Source organism: Protopterus annectens, chromosome 8.part0 (assembly GCF_019279795.1).
Source record: "Protopterus annectens isolate FY-2018-M chromosome 8.part0, PAN1.0, whole genome shotgun sequence".
Taxonomy (NCBI): Eukaryota; Metazoa; Chordata; order Ceratodontiformes; family Protopteridae; genus Protopterus; species Protopterus annectens.
Genome location: NC_056741.1, coordinates 918590685 through 918615460, shown reverse-complemented (window position 1 = coordinate 918615460; position 24776 = coordinate 918590685). Strand labels below are relative to the sequence as shown.

The window sequence follows — 24776 nt, the reverse complement described above, 5'->3', positions numbered from 1 at the left end:
ATGTTGCAGTAAATTTTGGCAAGAAGATTTTGGTGTATGAGAAACTGAAAAAAAAAGAAACTCTGAACTTATTTTGGTGAATTGCAAGTGCCACATTCTGCATAATTGTGTCAAACAGGCATGCAAAACTTTGTCAATGGACATTGAAATTCTCATTCTCACAGTTTATGCTGAATTTTCCAGATATGCCAAACAAACTACACAGCTCCAGTCATTTTTCAAGTTTCTTGAACTTGAGTATCAAAACATTCTTCATGTTCCAAGATGGTTATCATTACTTCCAGCACTTGAAAGAATACTTCCAGTATGGCCTTGCTTTGCAGTCTTACTTTGTTTCACGGGGAGAAGAAGAATGCAACAAAGTAATTTGGGATGCCTTTAGAGACGAAGAAAGCGAGTCCATACCTAAACTATACTGCTGTTTCTTACAGAATGTTATGCAGGTCTTTCAAAGTAGTGTGCTAATGTTAAAGTCAGATCAAACTACTAGTTTCGAACTGCATGATATTATGGTTGGAGTACTACGGAAAATTGCAGATTGCAAGCAAGACAAATTTTATGGAAAGGCTGCTGCAGACATGCTTAAAAGAATTCCACGAGATAAGAAAAGGCATTTTGACGCTGATGTTACAATTCTACAAGTGTCTGAACTACAGAGACAAGTGGTATAATTACCAGGATTTAGAATTCCAAGCAATAAGAGCTTTAACCTTGAAAGAACCAGTGATGTGGAGCTTATTAAAGGAACTGGCAGACAAGTTGCACATTGACATAGACAAAGACCAGTACTATGATGACTACTGTATTCTGCGTGATGTTCAAACAAAGCTGGTGGAAAAAAACGAATGAGTGGTCGATCAATGGAAGGACTTTTTTCGCAAAACTGACACATAGGGAGTGTGGTGAGGACCTCTTTAAAGTTGCATCCTTCGCATTTTCTATACCCGTGTCGAATTCTTCATATGAACGAACTTTCAGTGTGATGAACTCCTTGTGAACCAAAGAAAGACATCATCTGGGACTTGGTGTTTTGTGAGCTGAGCTGCAGGTGTGCGAAAATTTGAGGTACAGTTGTTCTCAGTTTCATGAATTCTTGATGAAGACACCCAAATTGCTCATGGCTGCAAGATCTGATCAGAAATATACTTTTAAATGCAAGTAGTTTTCGTGACTCTACCAAAGCACACAGAATGAACATTTGAATAATTAGTTTACAGTTCTATTATTGTTTTGATCTTTTCCTGTAAATAGTATTCGTTGTACAATCATTACGAATACTAACATATCAAAGATTGATAGTCTCTGAGTCGGACAGCACTTGGTCCAAACAATACGGTTTGTGTTTAACATTAAAATAGCATCTCCAGGAATTAGCCTCATGTGAGGTGGCAACCTTAGCAGTAGGTAATCACTTGAGACAAAGACACCAAGTTGCACAAAGCAGAATTCTCCTCACAAGAGGGAAAAGGTGGCAAAATATCTAATTTTCAAGTGGCAAGTAAAAAAAGTAATATACCAGCTTTACAGTTGAGAACTCTAAAATCTTGTGCTGCAGAAAAATACACTTCCCCCCCAAAAAATTATCAAAAGCCTTCAAATTCTTGACAAAAGGAGAGGGATCAGTATTAACCATAAGTTAAGTAGCAGCTGGGTTCACTGAAGCAAAATCTGCTGAGTCAGATCTGGGGTGAGTGTATAAAATCTTAAAAAGACTGTAGCACTTTATGATGTCTGCCTGCTTTCTCGGAGGCACCAGGCCATCTCTGTTAGGAGAATTGCAGGCTGTGAAAAATAAACAAGACAGACAAAACAAGAGGACTAGGAGTATGATCTGGAAATTCCAGTTGTAACAAATCATAATATTTCTTGAGGGACTGAGAAACATCACCGTTTTCCCACTGAAACAACTAATTCACTCTAGAAACAGTTTCAAAGAAAGAGGATCCTTCAAAATTACTGTCTGAAGCCTCTCTCTCCTCAGAATCTGAATCAGAATTCTATGGAGATAACACAATCTGTGCTTTCACAATCATTTTGAGGTTCAAGCTCTTGAATTTCTTCAGAAAATGAAGAATCTCTTTTTCTTTTATGAGAAAAGATCCATACAGGATGGATCAAGAGCCTGCATTAAACCCTGAGCTAAGCCCATCAATTACTCCTGCCAAGCCAAATGAGACAGGAAAAGACATATGTTTAAGCTTCTACTTCTTTCTGACAAAAAGAAGTCAAGAAACAGGCCCACTAATGGCAGCAAAATACTGTTCAGAGATGGCCACAGTATTCTGGCTAAGCAGAGAGGCTTTCCCTATCCCTTCTACCAGGAAAACCAACAGTGGCTCTCCTTTGCCCATCAAGGGCATTTCAACAGCAAAGAGAACTTGTCTAACCCCTAGTCCATAGTGGCTGTGTATATTAAGCCAGTGGCACCCAAGGAAAAAGAAACGTGGTCCAAAGAATGAGCCTTGGTTACCGTGGTCACCCACCTGTGGCTGAGGTATTTTATCAGTCTGTTGTGGTGAAAAAGACTGCTTAATAATATCTTTCTTTTTGTGGCTGGAAAAAGAACTGAGGAACTAGTAGATTCTTCCTCGGTGAAGTCGAAAAACGTGCCCGATTTCCAAGGAAACCTTGCTGCAACAGTCAGTAAAATAGCAAGTAGTAAAAAAAAAGTAACTTTTTCTACACTAAACATTTACCCCAGACCCCAAAAGTAAAACAGCACTATTTTCTCCACAGAAAAAAAGTATTACGTTTTATAAACTTTTTACCACAGAAGTAAAAAAAGTAATGCTTCTCTATAAAAGTGAACAAAAGTCAAACAACAGTCAATAAAAACACCTTTTTCCTAGCTAAAGTATATTTAAGTTTAATAGAAAAATAATTTTCTGTCACAAAAAGTAAACAGAAAGTCCCCCTGAAGCTAACTTAACTGCCTAATAATGAAAAAGAGTTAGATGACCACTGATGCTCTAAAGGCCACAGTAGAACACTCCTTTTGGCAGCAGGAAAGCTGAAAACTTCTTTGCAGCCAAACCTGGCATTTTAGTCGGCTCAGATCAAGCTAATGGTTTGGGCACTTGGAGGTTTGGAAACTGGCCACTTGTTGAATCCTTGGCAGGATTCAAACATGTATAGCTAAGGCTACTGCGGCAGTGATCAAACGAAGATCAACAAGTGACCAGGGCTCAAGGAGACTCAAGAAAGCTCAGTATCTGAGAGCTAGGTCTTCAAGTTCTTCTTCAGACTCCAACTGAAACTCCTCCTTCACCTGAAAAGGGGGTGTTCTCAAAGCAGAAACCTTATGACAGAGAACCTAATGATAGGAATCCTTGGTGTCAGACTCACAGGAAACAACAGAAGAAAATGCATCAAATAAGCCAAGTTCATCTGCCTCAGAACTTGCTTTATCTGAATCCTTTAGAAGAAGTTCCATCCTTTTCTTTTTCACAGGGCCACTGACATCTTTGTTATTTCCAGAACTGGCTGCTTAGATTTCAGAAAGGGTATGAAGTACTTAGCCAGCCAGCTAAAAAAGGTGCGCCTGGGAAGTAGATAGGACTGGGGTACCATTCAACCTACAACCAAAATAAACGTCAGGCATTGGTTTGGTCTTTGGTGCATCAAGCCTTGTACAGTCAGAAAAAAATGTTGTCAAGGACTCAGAGTATGGGTGAATGATACAGTCTTCCAATCAGAACCCAAGAACCACCTCATAAATGAAGCCCAATGAAGACTTTGCCCTCACTCACAAAACAACAAAAAAAAAACAGTGAGCCTCAAATACCAAGGTCCCCACAATATCAGCAGGCACGTTGATATGTTTGATCCAGGAGATCATGCATATAGATAAAAGTATGTTTTCTGCCTAGCAGTCATGCCAGAGGCCTTAGAAAACACAGCCTCTGAAAGACAGGGGCTATGAAAGACTCTCATTGTGCCTAAAGCCACTAGACCTGGGGAAGCTAAATCCATCCAATGGACTCCCCTTGATCTCCCATTGTTTCGCCCCAGAATTCTTATCTGCAGGTTTCTTTTTTTGATATAGGTTCTCTGAAGCGTTGGCCAGTGCCATACTGCTGCACAGCCAGACACAGAACCCTTTCCCCCCATGAGATGCAAAAACTCTGAGACAACTTTAGCTCCTTTCTTCACTGTCCTTGAGGTGAAGCTGGCACAATGTATACACAAGTGTCCATGGTCTGAGGCAAAGAGACAACAAGAATGAAAATCTGCAAAGAATATACTTCCTGCTGTCAACAGAGTTAATTACTTTAATGACAGGATCCAAAGAGTCAATATCAGAAATGAGACTCACAATACCAGCATTAAAAAAGACAAGAAAATTCCCCTATAGTGTACTTATTATTCATCTGGATGCAGGCAAACAGACAACACTATAGCTATACACAAGTAGCAAACTGTGTGGCAAGAAAGATCTGAAGATGGCATTGGCCAATGCTCCTGTTATACCACTGATGCCCTTACACGGCACCTAAAAGGAGTTGCACAAAGCCTTGGAGGAAGTACAATTTAAAGCACTATCCAATATGTGACAACCCCAAATGATGTCCAAGCAGGACAGCACTGACCTTTTTTTTTTTTTTTAATACTGGTGTATACAAAGACAGTAATTATTATTATTATTTTTTTTATACTGGTGTATACAAAGACACTAATTATTAACTTCAACTAACATATAATTGCTGCCCAAGCCTGAGAGCCTGCTGGAGTCAGGCTTAGGACACGAATATAACACCCCAAATATACTCAGAACTGTATACACTTAGCACAACTTTCAGCTCAAAACGTATGCTTGGCATAGGTCTGTCCTTACTTCAGTGTACACTGAAAGCTCACTATTCGTGACAAAACACACAATGCTGCTCAATCTTTTATTTAACATGTCTCACAGAGGAGGCTACAGCATGGCAGTGGACAATCACGGCAAAATTTTAAATGTGTACAACAAAAAAGTAAAATCAAGGCATACAGTAGGAATACTGTCATAACACACAGTAATAAAAAGTACCATCACATGACAAAGAGCACAGTGGCTCAGTGATCAAAGCTTCAGCCTCACAGCTCCAGAATTCAGGGTTCGGTCCTAAGTTCTGGTCATCATCATCTACAAGGGAATTTTCACTTTCTGTAATACAGCTTTCATGCTCTCCTCACCAATCTCTGGGTTTCCTTTGAATACCATGACTTACTCTGCAAACCTTCTGATTAATAAGACATCAACAGATATTGCATCTACCCTTGCCCTTGTGGTCCAGGTCATAGCTCAAAAGGTGAGAGAAGGACAAGCTTACTCAATCAGTTAACAAACAGAAATAAAGTGGCATCTAGCAACCCGAAAAAATAAATCACAAAATAACTTCCAAGTTAGCCTTTCAATCTCTTTCTGTCGCAACAAATATGAATAAAAAAATAAAACAAACAAAAATTCAGTTTAAAGCTTTTATACATTTGTTTACTCACCTGTAGTTGGAGTTGAACTTCCAGGAGGCTGGAAACCAAAACCACTAGGCTTAACTCCACCGGTCTCAGTATCTCCTGTTGAAACAGAGTACTTTATGTAATGGATAAAAACAAACTAAAAGTGGAACAGCTATATCTTCTAAATTTATGGAAAAAGACCTTCTACTCAACACATTTATCCAGTTTGGAATTCAGGCCTAATCAAGCCTTATAAGAATGACATACATAATTATTTAGAAGCAGGATTTTCTTAAATCCCATAAATTTAAAAAATAAAAATCAAACAATTACATGACCATATACTTAACTCAGCTGGAAGGAAAAGTGGTAATCATCTCAGTAACCTACTGTAGATCACCAGAGAGCTGACTCAGACATTCCACTATCCTAAAGGTAAGTACTCAAGATTACAAGTCAAGAGATGCGCAATGTACTCACTGGTTCAGGAAACAAATATATACATTTAGCTACGTATAAATATATAAAGAAAGTACAGTTGTACAAAATCTTACCATAACAGGTAGCCCAACATCCAGCCAGTACACCAAAGCCTTAGCATTTGTACAGACATTGTATGTCACGTGTATGCTCCCTGATCAAGGCGTAGGGCCTAAATGTGATGCGCGGGCATACATACCCGATATAACTGACTATCCCCAGGAGGAACAACAATCCAAGGAATTAGGAGGAACACGTACGTCCAAAATTAGAAAAGAAAGAAAAGGAATTCCAGGCCAGGAAGATAGAAGGAATAGAGCAGAAAGGGGAGGAGGGTGGAGTAAATACTGCAGCAGCAAACAGAAGGACATCTACGGTTATGGTAAGATTTTACACAACTGTGCTATGTCCTTCCATATCAGTGTTGCGGTCTTCTTTACAAAAGCTCAAGAGGAAACTTGGAAGAAGAAAGGCAGAGAGGAGCACTCAAGAAACCCATGCAGGATAGCTCTGTCAAATCTAGCTGTTATTCTGGGAAAACATCCAATTTGTAATGCTTAGTGAAAGTACAGAGGTCCAAGTAGCATTCCCAAGGATGGAACTGGTATCCAATCCTTTGGAAAAGGACCAGAGGAAGCCATAGCCCTAGTAGAATGAGCCCTTACAGATGCAGAAAGACATTCGCCATGACAGGAGTAACAAAAAGATATGGCCTTAAAGATCCAGGAGGATATGGTTTGCTTAGAAACAGCCAAACCCATAGATCTGGAATGAAAAGAAATAAAAAGTTGCTCAGACTTGCAAATAGCCTTAGTCTTTTCCAAATAATCTCTCAGCTGCCTATGCAAATCCAAGGTGTTAATAACCTTCTAACTAGCAGACTGCAGATAAGGAAAAAAGGAGAGCAAATTAATAGAAAGATTAAAAGACAATTCGTTAATCACCTTGGGCATAAAAGGAGTAGTAGTAAGAAGAGACACCCTGTCCTTATGAAAAACCAAAAAAGGAGGAAAAGCCATAAGAGCCTGAAGTTCAGATACTCTCTTAGCTGAAATAAGAGCCAAAAGAAGAACAGTCTCCCACGTACAGTTATGTAAGCATGCTGAAGCTGCAGGCTCAAAAGGAGCCAGAGTCAATTTTTCAAGTTCAAAATTAAGGTCCTAGGAAGACAGAAGAAGTTTCTTGGGAGGCCTGATATTAAGGATGTCAAAGAAATTGCTTGACCTCAAACCTAGAGGCCAGAGGAGGAGTTAATGGCAGACAAGCAGAAAAAGTGGAGAGGTGAGAGTTAACAGAAGAATATCTTAACCCAGCATGGAGCAATTCACACAAATAAGAAAGTACAGTTGTGTACACTTACCATAAATGTAGCTGTTCAAGTGTATTCACTGTTGCAGTCATCACACTTGGGTTATCTGCCTGCAGGTAGCCCTTAGCCAGCCCGAATACCAGAGACTTAGTATTTCTGCATCAGTTGCTGTCGCTCCAGGACTGACGTCAGGTCGTCAGGGGTATAAAAACAGGCAGCAGACACCATTACATAGGTTTTTCTTTCCCCAAATGTCAGGAACCCCCAAATAGGGAGACAAGTTATGGTGGGGAAAACACCACCAGTAAAAAGTAGATACCAATACCAATACTCCTGAAAGGGGTGAGTAAGAGACAGAGAGGAGAGAGAGAGACAAGGGGGCTGTAGGTCTGCTAGATAATCCAGGATTAGAGGTAAGGAGGGCAATGCTGTGTGTCCTCTCCTTTAGAATGGCTCCAGGAACAATACCTTTTCCACTTATCAGCACAGGATTTCCTTGTACTGGGTCTTCTGGCTTCAAGAATGACGTCCAGCACCTGCTTGCTTAGGCTGGTCACTGGGGGAGATTTTAAGGAATAAGCCAAGCTGCAAAATACATGGTATGCAGTTGTGGATGCAAGATCTGTCCCCCCCTGCTGAGTGAGGAGGGTTGGGATCTGGGGTAGGTGACAGGCTGTGCAGTAGTGGGTACCAGTGCTGGCGTGGCCAGTCCGGGACAATCAGGATTGTCCTTGGTCTGTCCTGTCTTATCTTGAGTAATATTCTTGAGAGAAGAGGCAGAGGGGGGAATGCATAGATTGAGAGGTTTTCCCACTGGAAGGATAGGGCATCCACTTTCCAGGCCCTGCTGTGAGGTGTCCTGATGATTGCAGCGGGAGGCAAAGAGGTCCACCTCTGTGGTCCTCCATTTCTGGGTTAGAATACTGAAGGTGCTGGGGTCTAATTGCCACTAATGTGGGTCTAGGAGATTTCTGCTTAAGTCGTCTGCAGAGAGTTTTGTTTGCATGGCAGGAACTGAGCTTGCAGCTGAATCTGCATGTCCAAGGCCATGTTCCACAGGGCCATGGCTAGCCAGCAGAGTGGGTAAGAGTGGGTTCCCCTCTGCTTGTTGATGTACCACATAACAGTGGTGTTACCTGTTTTTATTAGCAGGGGTCCTGGTGGGAGTAGGGACCTGAAAGCTGTCAGAGCGTGCTGAACAGCTAGCATCTCTTTTGGTTGGTGTGCAGATGAGTTTGACTTCGGCTCCAATGGCCCTGAATGCACTTGTCATCCAGGTGTGCCGCCCAGGCATACTCTGATGTGTCTGTGGTTAGGGTCAGGGCAGCGTGGCATTGAGTAAAGGGAAGTCCCTTGTTGTGGTTGCATGCTGCTGCCCATCACAGAAACTCTGTCAGACAAGGTATGATGGTTTTCAGGTCCTGAAAACGTTGACACCAAAGACTTTTTAAGTACAAGTGAAGTTTTGTCATGCAGTCTGGCATATGGAATTAGTAGGATGCAAGAAGCCATGAACCCAAGGGTCTGTTGGATTTTCCTTGCAGATAGCTGGGTTCTGGTGGCTATTTGAGCGAAGTAGCCTGTCAGATACGCTTGTTTTTCTGGATTAAGGAATGTAATCTGGGATGCTGTGTCCAAGCTTGTCCCCAGGAATACAATCTTTTGTCTGGGGACTAGTTTTCATTTCCTTTTGTTGCTAGTGTACCCCAGGGAGGTTAGAAGGTTCTTTACAAATGTCAGGTGCTGCAACAGCTGTTCCTGTCTGCCTGAATCTGGTAATCATCCAAGCACGGGTAAATTTGAATTTTTGTCTGTCTGCAATAAGCAATGGCTGGAGCCAGGCATTTTGTGAATACTCTGGGAGCAGTTAATAAGCCCAAGGGAAGTGGCAGAGAACTGATAATGCATAGATTCTGCCCTGAAACGTAGGTATTTCCTGAATGAGTCCCTGATAGGGATGAGCACATAGGCTTCTTTTACGTCTAGGGTAGCTAACCAGGCAAAATTCAAGATGCCAACTCTTCACCAGATGTTCTTCATGTTTCACTGTTGCAGTCATTACATTTGGGTAATCTGCTGGGAGGTTGCCTTCAGTCGGCCTGATTAACAAAGTCTTGGGTCCTGCGTCGGTTTTGTCCCTTCTTCCATGATGTCAGGGGTATAAAACATGCAGCCGAAGCCATTACATTAGTTTTTCTTGCCCCAGATGTCAGGTGCCCCACAAATGGGGAGCAAATAAAATTAAAAACACAAAAAATATACCTTCAACCAAAAGCAAATACACCAAAAGGGCTTTTAAGCATAGTGAAAGAAAGTAGAGGTATAGCCAGAGAAAAATAGCGGGCTGGAGGGAGGGCAACCAGGGCTGCAACAGTGAATACACTCGAACATCTACATTTATGGTAAGTGTACACAACAGTACTATGTTCTTCGTGTTTCACTGTTGCAGTCATTACATTTGGGTAGATTCCCAATGCTATGGTTGGGTGGAAGGAATTATACAGCATTAGGACCAGCTACAAGGCCCTGCAGGTTAGCAGTGACAAAGCCAACTCTGGATTTAGCGAAAAGTGGTAAATGGTAATGTTTGGTGAAAGTATGACCTGAGCTCCAGGTAGCAGCTTCTAGAATGTCCCTAGTAGGAACACCTCTGAGAAAGGCTGTTGAAGTAGATGCAGCCCTGGTGGAATGGGATCTGATCCCCTGGGGGATCGTTTTTCCATGGTGCTTATAGCAGAAACGAATACAATGGCTTATCCATTTGGAAATGGCTTGCTTTGAAATAGCCTTTCTCTCTGCCTCTGCCGCAAATGTTACCAGCAGTTGTTCAGATTTTCTTTGAGATTTAGTCCCGTTTAAGTAAAATCTAACTTGTCTGTGTACATCCAATGAATGCAGGATCAGTTCCCCCTTGTTCTGTGAATTGGGAAAGAAAGTTGGCAACTGAATAGTCTGATTAAGAGCCACACTGGATACCACCTTAGGCATGAAGGATGGATTGGTCCTGAGAGATACCCTGTCCACATGAAAAATGATGAAAGGCTCCACTGCCATAAGAGCCTGTAATTCGGAAATCCTTCTAGCTGAAGTGACTGCTAAAAAGGAAAGCTGTTTTCTAGGATAGGAATTTTAAGTCTGCAGTAGCAGCTGGCTCGAAAGGAGGGAGAGTGAATTTCTCAAATACAAAATTGAGGTCCCAGGCAGGGGTTGGAGCTCTCCTGAGTGGTCTTAAGTTTTTGGCCCCTCTGAGATACTGCTTTAGCAGAGGATGAGAGAAGAGGGGAGGTTCTGTGTTGTAATGAGCTGAAATGGCTAAGGCATGAATTTTTATGGAAGAAAAGGACAGAATCATCTCAGTTAAGTATTGCAAAATCTGAGGAATGCTGGGCACTGATGTGCTTATACCTAGAGATTGATTCCAGGCACAGACTCTTTTCCATTTATCAGCATAAGATTTTCTAGTACTATGTCTTCTCGCCTCCAAAATGACATCCATCACAGGTTTGCTGAGGGATGCCAAGGGTGAATTTAGGTGATTAGCCACGCTGCAAGATTCAAAGTTTGCAGCTGAGTGTGCAGTTTGGTTGCTCTGTTAAGATAGTAAATAAGGTGTCTGAGGCAGGTGCCACAGTGGAAGGTGGTACCAGTGTTGGCGAGGCCAGTCTGGAGTAATCAAAATCATTTTTGGTTTGTCCTGTTTGACTTTTAGTAGAAAATGAAAAAAGGTACCAACAGGAGAAACCAGAACAGGAAAGTTTTCAACCGTCGCAAGAAGTAATAACTGACTATCTGCATGGTACGCCTGTAATTGTTTATAATACCAGCAAGGACTTTAAAGTTTATAACTATACTTCATTTACACCTGAAGTTGCATTTATTGATCTATTAGCAAAGGGCTTTAATTTTGCATTACCTAGTGGTTTGAACATAGGGCGGGTGTTATGTGACCTCAAACTATACACACGAAAATTGAATCTCAACTTGTTATTTAAGGGATGCAATGCTATTCTTAACGATGAACGTGTACCAAGTATATATAATCCACCTCTTAATAACCATTTAGCGGCATTTGAAAAAGTTTCTGAAATCCACTTGAGGGGGTTATACAATAGACTTAAACTTATTCACGAAAGGGATTCAAAAGTTAATGACATGATTAAATCAGTCAAGAGTCGCCAAATAAGGGTTATGAAACCCGATAAAGGCGGAGGCGCAGTCTTGATGTACGAGGATGACTATAACAACTATATTGAGTCAATGCTGTCCTTAGACAGCTATAGAGAAATTTCTAGAAACGAGCTCAACCAAGCTCTTTTGAAAATCAAGAATAGCTTAAGTGATCTATTTATAGAAGGAAGCATCACCTCGGATCTATATCATTATTTAGATATGGCAGCTCCCCGTACTCCCGTCATGTTTGGAGTCCCTAAGCTCCATAAAGGTTTGAATAATCTAGCTTTTCGACCCATTATCGACGGTAGGCAGTCGATTACATATGCCTGCGCAAAATGGGTCGATAATAAATTGAAGAGAGTTTTGAAGACTGAGCCCCAAATATGTGTAGACTCATGGCATGTATTAAAAAACCTTAACACTATTCCCTTTGATGATGATTTTAAGTTTATTACTGCGGATGTTACGAATTTATATACGGTCATCCCGCAGGACATTGGCCTCGAGTGGGTTAGGGAATTTCTCTTACTTAAACATTATAATGGCAACGATATTGATTTACTCATTACGTTGTTAGAATTAGTGTTAAATAACAACTATTTTTTGTTCAAAAACAAAATTTATTTGCAGAAGACGGGGGAAGCGATGGGCTCGCCATGTGGCGGTACATTCGCTAACTCAGTCATGGCGTTCTGGGAACGTACCTATTTGTTTAATCACGCTTTGTTTAAACAGATAATCGTATGGTACACGAGGTACTAAGACGATATTTTTATGATCACCAATGGTAGTGATGAACAAATAAACGATTTAATGAAGAGTATGAACACCTTCACCACTTTTCTAGAATTTTCTTTCTCAACAGAAAGGGAATCCATCAATTTCCTAGATATCTTGATTAGCAAAGATTCATCCCGGGAATGTTTTGTCACTAATATATACAGGAAAGTTTTGTATAGTAATCGTGAAGGGCCAATTGGTCCGTGCTTCACGTATGTGTTCAGAGGATCACTTGTTTGAGGAAGAATGTGCATTTCTCAAACAGATGTTCACAAACAGAGGGTACCCGAGTAGGTTATTTGACAACTTGAGGAAGGAAGTAGAACAAAAACGACATAATGGGTCTTTAGCGCCTCTTTTAATACACAACAACACTAATAGGCAATTACAAGACCAAGGTAATATGTCAGGTAGTTTAAGACCAGATTTGGAAGTTAATAGTTCTACTAACTACAGATCTTGTTTATCTACCCAATATAATGAACACATGTTGGAGTTCAGAAATATTTTGAACATCAACTGGGAATTGATTCTACAGGATTCTCAATGTAGTGAAACCTTGGGTCCAAAACCTTTAATGGTCTTTAAAAGAACACCATCTCTTAAGACATTACTAGAACGCCCTTTTCAGCAATACAAAATTAATAAAGGTATGTTTAAATGTGGGCATTGCAATTATTGCAAACACATTCAAACTGGGTCCACATTTTATATTAAAGGAGTAAAATATCATATTAATGATAAATACAACTGTCAGACAGACGGGGTGGTTTATTTGGCTGTTTGTCAATTATGTCACGCTTTCTATTTTGGCAAAACTGAACGCCCACTTAGACAGCGTATTTACGAACACTTATACGCCATTTCTAAAAACAATGTTACTAATGCTTTAGCGAAGCACATCTTTGACAATAGAAACCATAAATTTTTATTCTTGGTGGTTCAGAAAATTAAGAAAGATCCAAGAGGTGGTCCCTGGAATTTGTTGCTTGAAGAACTAGAATTGTTATGGCAGCTCAAAACAAATGCATACGTTTTTCCAGGTCTCAATGAGACCTGTTCCATTAAATGTCTCTTGAAACTTAGAACTCTTTGGAGATAATTAATATATATATTTAGCTGTTCTAAACGCTGTGTTAAATATAAATTATAGGCCATAAAAAATATTTGGGAGAATTTGTACATGTATTTATTAGAACTATATGGATTAACAGAATACAACATATAAATATTTCATATAGGAGTGGGTGTTGGATTTGGTTTTTGTCCTTCTCTTTTACAGTTAATTTTAAACTTAGTTTTATGTATTTTTAAACACGAAAGTAATGAAATCTTAATTGTTGTACGAATAATTGTTTAAATTGCTTGATTGTTTAATTACTTATGTAAAGTATATATATTGAATGTCACATGTTTGTAACTTTGTCTGAAGAAGTGTGGTGAATATCCGCATGAAAGCGCTTACAGTATAAAGTAAAGTATTTTGATAAACATCTCGTTTTGCTGCAGTTGGTACCTTTTTTCGTTTTATTAGTCTGTGTTACAAGTTTCGTGGTTTCTGACTTTTAGTAGAACTTTGGAGAGCAGAGGCAGAGGGGGAAAGACATAGACTGATAGGTTTTTCCAGCTGAAGGATATAGCATCCACTTTCCAGGCTTTTTTGTGAGGAGTTCTTGTGCAAAATTTGTCCAACTGATAGTTCTGGGGTGAAGAAAAAAGATCTATGTCTGGGCTCCCCATTTGCGTGTCAACATGTTGAAAATCCGTGGTTCCAGTTTCCATTTGTGAGGGTCCATGAGATTTCTGCTTAGTTCGTCTGCCAGAGTATTCAGCTTTCCTGGCAGGAATTGAGCTTGTAGTTGTACTTGATAGGTCAAGGCTGTGTTCCGCAATGCCATGGCTAGTCTGCAAAGGGGGTAGGAGTGTGTACCCCCCCTGCTTGTTTATGTACCACATAACCATGGTGTTGTCCGTCTTTATCAGTAATTGTCCTGGATGAACGTAGTCCTTGTAGGCTGTCAGTGCATTCTGTACAGCTAGCATTTCTTTCTGATTGATATGAAGGTGCATTTAATTTGGGCTCCATTTGCCCTGAATACACTTCCCTGCCAGATGAGCCCCCCAAGCATAGTCTGATGCGTCTGTAGTTAGGGTTTGGGTGGCAGGGGGTAGTATGAATGACAGTCCCTTGTTTTGGTGGCAGGCCTCTGCCCACCATAGGAACTCTAGTTGCAGGCAAGGTAGGATAGGAATCACTGTTTCCAGGCTGTGACAATGTTGACTCCATAAACTTTTTAAGTACCACTGAAGTTTCCTCATATGCAGTCTCACATATGGAATTAGAAGAATGCTGGAGGCCATGAACCCCAAGGCTTGCAGAATTGGTCTTGCAGATAACAGGGTTTTTGTGGCCACCTGTTTGAAGTAAGTCACCAAATTAATTTGCTTTTCTGGCATAAGGAAAGCCATCTGGGCAGTTGTATTCAAACTTGCACCCAGGAATGTAATTTTCTGAGAGGGTACAAGTTGTGATTTCTTTTCTTTTATAGTGTACCCTAGACAAGTTAGAACCCTTTTTACAAATGCCAGATGTTTTAGAAGAATGTCTTTGCTTTCTGCCTGAATTAGACAATCGTCCAGGTATGGATATATTTGAATATTTCTTTGCCTGCAAAATGCAATTACTGGAGCCAGGCACTTTGTAAAGACCCTGGGGACAGTAGATAAGCCAAAGGGCAGTGCAGAGAACTGGTAATACAAGTAGCCTGCTTTGAAGCGGAGGTATCTTCTGCAAGATTCCCTGATTGGGATATGCAGGTAAGCCTCTTTTAAATCTAGAGTTGCCAACCAGGCATCTTTGCCTAACATAAGAAGTAACTGGTGAAGAGTCAGCATCTTGAATTTTGGGATGTCCAGAAAGGTGTTTAGAGTAGATAAGTCCAGAATTAGATGCCATGACTTGTCTTTTCTGGGTACCAGGAAAAGTCTTGCATAGAAACATTGTCCCTTTTCCTCTTCTGGTACTAGTTGAATAGCCCCCATGCTCATGAGGGAAAGTACTTGTTTCTGGGCCTCTGCTCAGTGATTTGAGGGCAAGTCTGGCCATCCGTTTGGAATTGGCAACATATGGAAATGAAATCTGTATCCCTGGGATACTATATTTAAAACCCATTTGCCCTGGGTTATTAAGTTGCCAGTTTCTTGCATGAAGAGCCAGTTTCCCCCCCAAAGGGGTGGCTAAAAGGTAAGTGCTTGGTAAGTGTAAAGGGAAGTCTTTGAGACTGCTTACCATAGGGAAGTGTCTTCTTGTTTCTAGATTTGGAAGAGGAGGCACCCCATTGTTTTGTTCTGAAAGTCCCATGGGACTGAAACCTGGTGCCTTTGGAATGTCTGGGTTTGACTTGAGCGGCTCTTGAAGGAACTGGAAAGTACCAGTTCTTAGTAGGCCAGTGCCTACTAAACCTTGGAGGTTGCACTTGTTAGAAATCTTTCACAATGTGCAAAGATTTAGCTTTATCTTCCATCTTTTTTAGAACTTCTTCAGCATTATTACCAAAGAGACTGTCCTGTTGTGAAGGAGCATCCAACAATTTTGCTTTAACATGATCAGGCAGAGTTTGCTCTGAGTCAAGCATGCCTTCTTAGCACAGACCCAGTTACAGCAGCCCTTCAAGATGCCTCCAAAGAATCAAAACCACATTGCAAAGTATGTTTTCCAACTTGTTCAGATGAATACAATAGATCCTGTAAATCTTTATTTTCCACACATTCAGAAATTAACATAATTTTCTTTTTAAGCAGTCCCATGATATGCTGTAGATATTTTAGCATATATAATTGACAGTTTAAAGCCTTGATTGCCAAGGTTGCAGAAGTGTAAACCTTCTTTCCCCATCTATCCAGCGCCCTGGAATCTCTATCAGAAGGGGTAGGATTTTTAGCAGTAGAAGCCTTAATGTCCTTGGGACCCTGAGAAATGGTTTCAGGATCCACAACAGAATTTTTGAAAATAAATTTGTGGGAGTTAAGAACCCTGTAGTATCTGTCTGGCTTACAAGGAGTCGGAGGCAGAGAATCAGGAGCCATACTAGATTCTGAAAAAACATCAACAATGTTTAGAACAGGAGGTATAGCCAAAGGCCTAGGCTTAGGAAGAAAATAAAATCCCCAAGTCTCTTTTTAGATTCAGAAAACTCCTGACTTTCCCAGTGGAAATGTTCCCTTAAGGTATGTAAAGTTTCCCCAAAAGAAAAATCCTGAGGGGGAGAAGCAGAAGGAATGAAATCTTCTGCATCAGAGTCCTCATAAGTAGGTATATACAATTCCTGTTCATTAAAAGAATCAGAAGAAATAGAATCCTGTTCAGAAGATTCAGTCAATATCTTGCCTAGGCCTCTTAGAAGGGGGGGGGGGGGTTGACTACCCCTGATCAGAATAATTAAATCTTCGGCCATTTTGATCATTTGTTTCTTAGGCATAGGGGCCTGCAAATGTGGCCTAGGCATCGGTTTTTTAGACATAGGTCGAGATTTTGCCCTTAGTTTTGAAGATGGCGTCGGTCTAATATACAAATCTGTAGGCCTGAAAACACCATCAGAAGCCGGTGCCTGCACAGCGGCTCCGGACTCATCCAAGGTAGAGACATCCGTGGGTTCCATAATTGAAGCATCTCACGGCATACCGGACTCCGAATGGGTCTCAGTAGAGGCCTGCGAATCAGAATTAGTGGGTATCAGGGGCTGCGAAAGCAACTCACTGAGTACCGGTTAACTGGCGATTGGCTTAGGAGAAGCGTCGTCGGCAGTTTTGGACCTCAATAGCCTGTCTCTGTCTTTTTCTTTGCGCTTTTTAAGTATTCCGGTAGACGGATTGCTAACAGACGACATTTCTGGATAATTAAAGCATGAGCCAAAATATTCAGAAGCAAAAATGTACCAACGTTTAAGAGTGCGTTGATTAAATAAAGCACAAAACCGACAGCAAGGTACGTCGTGGTCAGGGCCTAGGCATGGAATATAGTACAAATGGAAATCTTTGTGAGGTATTTGCTTCCCACAAGTAATGCAATTATTAACTTTTACTGACATCGGAAAGGAGCAAGAAAAAGTTTCCCCAACGGGGTACTTAGCTTTAGTTGAAGACTTCGGTTCTGAAACTGGAAAACGAAAATTTCAGAAGTCGGACGACTGCCACTTGCGAACTGCTTCTGCTTCGGGCACCGCGCAGCAAGAAAGACTAATGTAATGGCGTAGGCTGCATGTTTTATACCCCTGACATCCTGATGTCATGGAAGAAGGGACAGCAACCGACGCAAGACCCAAGATTTTGTTAATCAGGCTGACTGAGGGCTACTACAAGCAGATAACCCTAATGTAATGCTGCAACAGTGAAACACGAAGAACATCTGGCAATTCAATGCCCTAATGGCGAGAGTTGCAGAGGTGTATACTTTTTTTACCCCATCTGTCTAAAGCTTGGGAATCCCTGTCCGAAGGGGGGGGTTAGCTGTAGTTGCTTTTATACCTTTAGGCCCCTGGGAAATGACCTCTGGGTCAGCAGTAGGATTTCTGAAAAGAAATTTGTGAGAGTCAGGGACTCTGTAGTACCTGTCTGGTTTCCTTGGAGCAGGGGGTAAAGTATCAGGAGTTAGGCTGGATTTCATAAAAACATCATCCACAACTGGAGATATTGCTAAAGGTCTATGTTGTGGCAAATCTAGAAATTCTGAGTCTCTTTTTGGACTAAGGATAGTCTTGGCATTCCCAGTGGAAATGCTCTTAAAGTATGTAGGGTTTCACCAAAAGAAAAATCATCTGGATGGGGAAGCAGAGGGAATGGATTCCTCTGCATCTGAATCCTCATAAGCAAATAAGGGCATATCTTCATATTCAGAAACGTCAGAGTCGTCAGACTCCTGGTCTGTTAAAGCTGTTGGGGACAGGTCTCTTCTTCTCTTAGCAGGAGAAGGCTGGCTTCCCCTAATCAGCATAATCAGGTCTTCTGCCATTTTAAGCATTTGATGTTGTGGCAAGGAAGCAGTGAGATTGGGTCGTCTGTTTTTTAGGCATAGCTTGTACTTTTGGCCTTAGAAACTCAGAACTGAAGATGCAAAAGAAGTCGTCTGTTTGTGTCGAGTATCAGTAGTGAAAAGAACTTCCTCAGAAGCCGGTGCCTGCACAGCGGCTCCGGACCCATCCTGCAAGTTCCATAATCACAGAAGAGTCTTGTGGTATACCGGACTTCGAAAGGGTCTCGGTAACGGCCTGCGAATCCATCATAGCGAGCATCAGGGGCTGCGAAAGCATCTGAGTACCAGCGAACTGGCGACTAGCTTAACGGAAGCATTGTCGGCAGTTTTAGACCTGTGCGGTCCGTCTTTATCCTTATGTTTTTTTCAGAAGATCGGTAGTCGGATGGCTTACCGAAGCCATTTCGGAATACGGAGATCAAGAGCGAAAGTATTTAGTGACAATAAGGGTTGACGATGAATAGTTCGGTGTTGAACAAAGCACAAAACCAACAGCGAGGTACGTCGTGGACTGGGCCTAAAAGGTGATGCAGTAAGAATGGAAATCTCGGTGTGGTATTTGCTTTCCACAGGCGAGACAATTGTTAACTTTTTCTGATATCAGTTAGAGCAAGAAAAAAGGATCCCCAATGGGGTACTTAGTTTTAGAAGACTTCAGGATGATTCAATTCGGAAACAAAAACTCAGGTAGTGGCCAACCGGCACTCGTGCGAACTGCTTCTGCTTCAGGCTCCTCGGCAAGAGAAACTGATGTAATGGCGTCGGCTGCCTGTTTTAATATCCCTGACGACCTGACGTCAGTCCTGGAGCGACAGCAACCAACACAGAAATACTAAATCACTGGTATTCGGGCCAACTGAGGGCTCCCTGCAGGCACTTAACCAAAGTGTGATGACTGCAACGGTGAAACACGAAGAACATCCATAGGGATCTCCACAAAAAGTGGATCCTGGTTATAAGAAAGGCACCAAACAGAAATTCTTTTCCATTTGGATACATAGGATTTCCCCGACAGTGGGTTTTATGGCCTCCTGCAAAACCCTAAGCACATCCACAGAAAAAAGGTGCTTAAAAGGGATCATCCACAATGTCAGTTAAAGAGTGGACAAGTGAGAATGGATCAAAGACTCCTTGTCTTGTGTGAGTAGGTCCATGCTGTGAGGCAACCTGTGGTGATTGCCCCTGGCTAGATGAAGAAGAAAGGGGAACCAATGCTGTCTAGGCCAAAAGGGAGTCACCAACAACATTTCAGAGGAGTCCTGCTCTATCTTGAGGAGGACCCTTGGAATTACAGGGAGGGGTGTAGAGAAACATCCCCTTCCAAGAAAAGGACAGGGCGTACACCTTCCAAGCCAGAGGACTGGGAACTCTGGTGCAAAAAAGAGAAAGTTCTGTTCAAAAGGGATGCAAAAAGATCTACCTGAGGAGTACCCCACTGATGAACAGTGTCCAGAAACACATCTCTGTGAAGCATTCATTTGTGAGCCTGTATTTTGGACCTGCTTATAGAATCTGCCACTATATTTAGTTCTGAAGAAATTTATACAGCCTGAATAGTCACTTGATACTTGACAGCCAGATCCCAAACTTTAAGAGCCAGCCTGCAGAGAGAGTAGCACAAAGCCCCCCCCCCCCCCTTGCTTGCTGATATACCACATCACTGTGGTATTTTCTATGAAGATTTTGAGAGGCCTTGGAAGAAAGAGGGAATGTAAGGTTTCATGGGAGAACAGGAGAACTCTCATCTCCTTGATGTTGATGTGGTCTGACCCCTGACGAGGAGTCCAGAGACCCTGGACCTTGAGGAAACCAGCTCACTACCCTGTGTCTGAGGTATCCAAGAAAAGTTTCTAAGAGGGGACTGGGGGCTGAAAATGAAGTCTAGATGTAGAGACAGCTGATGAACCCACCACTGAAGCTTGAGCTTGAGGCATGGAAGAAGAGGGACTAGAAAATCTACTGGATGACAGTGTTGGAGCCACACTGACTTTAGGAACCACTGAAGTTTTCGCATATGAAGTCTGGCTAGAAGTAACATAGGAATGGTGAAGGCCACGAATCCTAGCACTCTGAGAAATTCCCTGGCTGTAACAGAAACCAGAGGAAGAAGGGATTCAAAAAATGTGATTAGAGAAAGAATCTTAGCAGGAGGCAGGAAAGCCAACATAGGAATGGTCTGGAGTCTACAACCAAGAAATACATGATCCTCAGAAGGAACCAAGACTGATTTCTGGAGGTTTATTGTAAAACCCAGGTTTTGTAAAAGACAAAGAGTACACTGGAGGTGATGAAGCAAGATCTCAGTGGAGGATGCCTGAATGAGCAGCTCATCCAGAAGGAAATATTTGAATTCCTTTATGGAATACCCTTGAGGCAGTAAAAGACCAAAGGGCAAATCAGAGAAATGAAAATGCAAGGAAGAAACAGAGAAATACAAAAACTTCCTGAAAAGGGGAAATTTAGGGATGTGAAGGTAAGCATCTTGAGATCCAGGGATACCAGGAAGGCCTGAGGAAGCAAAAGAGGAAAAAGGGTCTGAAGGGATAACATCCGAAAGGGAGGGACACTCAGAAAGGTGCTGAGTTGAGAAAGGTCTAGAATGAATCCCCAAGGTGCCTTCCTTCCTGGGAACCAAACACATTCTGGAATAAAATACCTTCCCTTCCCCTTCTGTTCTGGAAAGAAAGATGGGCCTGAGGAGGTTTGGGGATGACCTGAAAAGGAAGAAGGGATTTCCATACCATAAAGTATCCCTAAATGATGATGCAGGAGAAAACTCAAGAATCTTGAATGACCCTTAACCAGATGGGAAGGGACAAGGAAAGATGAAGGAATAAGGGGACCGGGCTCAAGAAAAGGGGAGACAAACAGTCAGACAGTATCGGGTTTGTCTTGAAAAGGAGGTATCTGAGAAGTAGGAGTCTGAGTAGACAGCATGAGGAACCTGCCTAGAACACTGCTTATCCTTGAGAGGAAGGCGATGTAGTCTGCGAACAAAACCAGATTTAGATGGATAACTCCTCTGGAATTTAAGAACAGAAAATATAATTTTTTAATTCCTTACCTTTATCTGGAAGAAAAGGTCAACAGCTTCAGAACCAAACAGATTCTTATCAAGAAAAGGATCCAAAAGTTTAGCCTTAAAATAATCAGGTAAAGGCTGGAGAATTAAGTTAGGAGTAATGTCTCAACACAGAACCAAAAGCAGTGCCCCAGAGGAGGCATTAGCTACATCATAACTACATTTAACAGAGGGGTGAGCTATTTGAGAAGTAGAATGAAATTAAGAAAGGGCTGAGGCCTTCCCTTCAGAATCAAAGAGGTCTGAGAAAAAAGTGCTAAAACATACCTAGTCATATGGGTTTGGTAAATAACAGCCCAAAAGGTGAAAGTGACAGCAGTACATACCTTCTTGCCTAACCATTTAATAGATATACAGTTATTATCTGAGGGAATAGTTTATTAGAAGACAAGAGTTTGGAGGGTTTGTCAGAAGAGATGGACGCTACCAAAAGATCAACAGGAGGACACTTGTACATGGACAGGCACCTTGCAATATATCAAGCTTCACAGGGGCTTGAGGTTGAGAATCCGGAGTCACAGAGGCTGCTGAAAAGGTATCCAGAACAGCAGCCAAGACTGGAGGTTCAGTAGAGGGATTAGAGGACTCCATCTGGAGGAGCTTATAATACTTCTTTGGAATGTCATAAACCTGAGAACAGTCCCATTTAAAATATCCCATCATATGAGAAATAGCACCCCCAAACGAGAGTTTTTCCAAAAAAGAGTATGGGCTAACAGAATCTTGCTCCTCAGACCCATAATCCAAGGGAGACGGTATCTCAGAGGAATATGCCAGACAACTCCTCAGAATCCAAGTACTATTCAGAACACAGCTGCTCTCTGGGCCTCTTGAGTGTAGCACAAGACTAGGGTGGATCAGACAGAGAAACTCCTTGGGGAGGCTTTAAGGCCATCAGCGCATTAATAACCTCTGGGTAAAATTCTGCCACATGCTGAGGATCTTTAGGAGTAGGGGAAAAGTACAGCTGTGTACCTACCATAAATGTAGATGTTCGAGTATATTCACTGTTGCAGTCATTACAATTGGGTTATCCTGCTGGCAGGCTACCCGCAGTCAGCCTGAGTTCCAAAGTCCTGGTCCGGCGTCAGTTGCTGTCGCCTCTTCCCTGACGTCAGTGCGCCAGGGGTATAAAAGATGCAGCAGATGCCATTTTCTTCAGTTTTTCTTGCCCCAGATGTCAGGTGCCCCTAAAATGGTAGGCTAAATAATGCCAATAAGCATGCATACACAAAAAACAACTTTTCCTTCATCTACAAGCAAATACACCACATAGGTTGTATAGAATAGAGAAGTACAGATAAGTCCCAGCAAGGAAAAGGGGGGTGGTGGGTGGGTAACCTGGACTGCAACAGTGAATACACTCGAACATCTACATTTATGGTAGGTACACAACTGTACTATGTTCATCGTGTTTCACTGTTGCAGTCATTACAATTGGGTTGAATCCCAAAGCTAAGGTTGGGAGGCTGGCTAAATAGGATTAGGAGAGGCTATGAGGCCCTGCAGAACTGCAGTGGCAAAGCCTGCCCTGGATTTAGAGTAGAGAGGTAAGTGATAGTGCTTTGTAATAGTATGCACTGAACTCCACGTTGCAGCCTCTAAGATGTCTTTGGTTGGTGGTACTCTGAGGAAGGCAGCTGAAGTGGCTGCTGCTCTGGTTGAATGTGGCCTAATGCCCTTAGGCACTGATTTGCCATGCTGTGAATAGCAGAAATTAATGCAGTGGCCTATCCACTTTGAAATAGTCTGCTTTGAGATAGGCTTTCCTTGTGATCCTGCAGCATATGCCACTAGAAGTTGCTCAGTCTTTCTGAAAGCTTTGGTTTTGTCCAAGTAGAAGCAAAGCTGCCTGTCAATGTCCAAAGAATGCAGAAGTCTCTCACCCTTATTCTATAGGTTTGGGTAAAAGGTAGGCAAATTAATTGTTTGGTTAAGGGCCACACTGGACACTACCTTAGGCAAAAATGTAGGGTTTGTCCTCAGAGAAACCCTGTCAGGATGGAAAATGATAAAAGGTTCCACAGCCATGAGTGCCTGTAACTTTGAGACTCGTCTAGCGGAGGTTATTGCTAGGAGCAGAGCTGTTTTCCAGGATAAGAATTTTATATCAGCTGCAGAGGCTGGCTCAAACGGAGGCAGTGTGAGTTTTTCCAAGACATAGTTGAGGTCCCATGCAGGTACTGGTGCTCTCCTTGTAGGTCTTAAGTTTTTGGCCCCTCTGAGGTACTGCCTTAGTAATGGATGTGAAAAAAATAGGTGGTTCTGTATTGTAATGAGCTGAAATGGCAGAGGCATGAATTTTAATTGATGAAAAGGAAATGCCTTTATCCAGCATCGCAGTTAAGTATAGCAAAATCTGAGGAATATTTGGAACAATCGTGTCAATACCTTGTGCCTGGTTCCAAGCACAGAATCTTTTCATAGGTTCATACTAGGCTATCTGCCCTAGGGCATTTATAAGCCTAGCCAGAGTGTGTTTGGCTTTCGCCACCCATTTTAAATTAATTTTGCTATCCCCTTTTTCGAGGTTAGTATACTGTGCCTCTGTCTAACAGTGACACAGAAGTGATACCCAGGGTAAACCTAAGATCTCCCATCCACTCATCAAGATTCCTCTTGAAGAGAGTCAATGAGGGACTCTGCCTAACCTGGACTGGGATTTTATTCTAGAGTGAAGGGAGCCTCTGGGTTATGAATCTGTCCCTCCAGCATGTCCTATTTATTTTAGTGCTGAGGTTCAAGTCTCTCGAGCGTGTAGCTCGATGGGATTTGGATTTTCTGAGGTGCAGCATGTCCATTAATTCCGGGTTGGACATGGCTTTATACGTCAGGCACAGATCGCCTCTGAGCAGGCGGTATATGCCACTAAGTAGAGCTGGAGTTTCTTTAACCGGGCAGCATATGGCATCTGTTTGAGCCCTTTGATCCTCTTAGTGAGGTACTTTTGGGGTCTTTCCAGTTGCTGCAGGTGTCTGGTAAGGTACATCCCAAAAGGGTCATTGTACTCAATTATGCGCCTGATGAGGGATGAGTAAAGAGGCACGATGACCTCCCCTGATCTAGATGTGAATCCCTTCATGATTAGGTGGGCTATATAAAATGTTCTTCTAACCACTTTGGCCACGTGGTTGTCAAATGAGAGACTGATCAACTTGGGTCCCCAGGTCCCTAATTACTTCTTCTGTACTTAATGGATTACCACCTATGTGGTAATTTGTGGGCACTTTGTTTTTGCCAAAGGGGATGACTATACACTTTTTGGCATTTAGCTTGAGGCCATGGCTCTGGCACCAGTTGTCTGTTTCTATGAGGCCCTTTTGGAGGATGCTTGTGTCGGCTGGAGAGTCGATTATGGCGCCCAGTTTGCAGTCATCTGCAAACTTGGTCAGCCACAGTCCTTCCGTGTTGGACTGTACCTCCGAGAAATATATACCGAACAAGAGAGGTCCCAGGACTGAGCCTTGTGGGACGCCACTTGTAAC

The 24776-nt window shown here is 42.1% G+C and overlaps 1 protein-coding gene across 1 annotated transcript in view; it reads right to left on the bottom strand.

Annotated features, from left to right (window-relative positions):
* The window catches only part of ARHGAP33 (Rho GTPase activating protein 33), a gene marked incomplete in the record, with an annotated part of 3206105 nt that overhangs the window by 1615462 nt on the left and 1565867 nt on the right, over positions 1-24776 (bottom strand). The window contains 1 exon segment of the mRNA XM_044080442.1: positions 5482-5556. Coding sequence (XP_043936377.1) covers positions 5482-5556 — 75 coding nt within the window.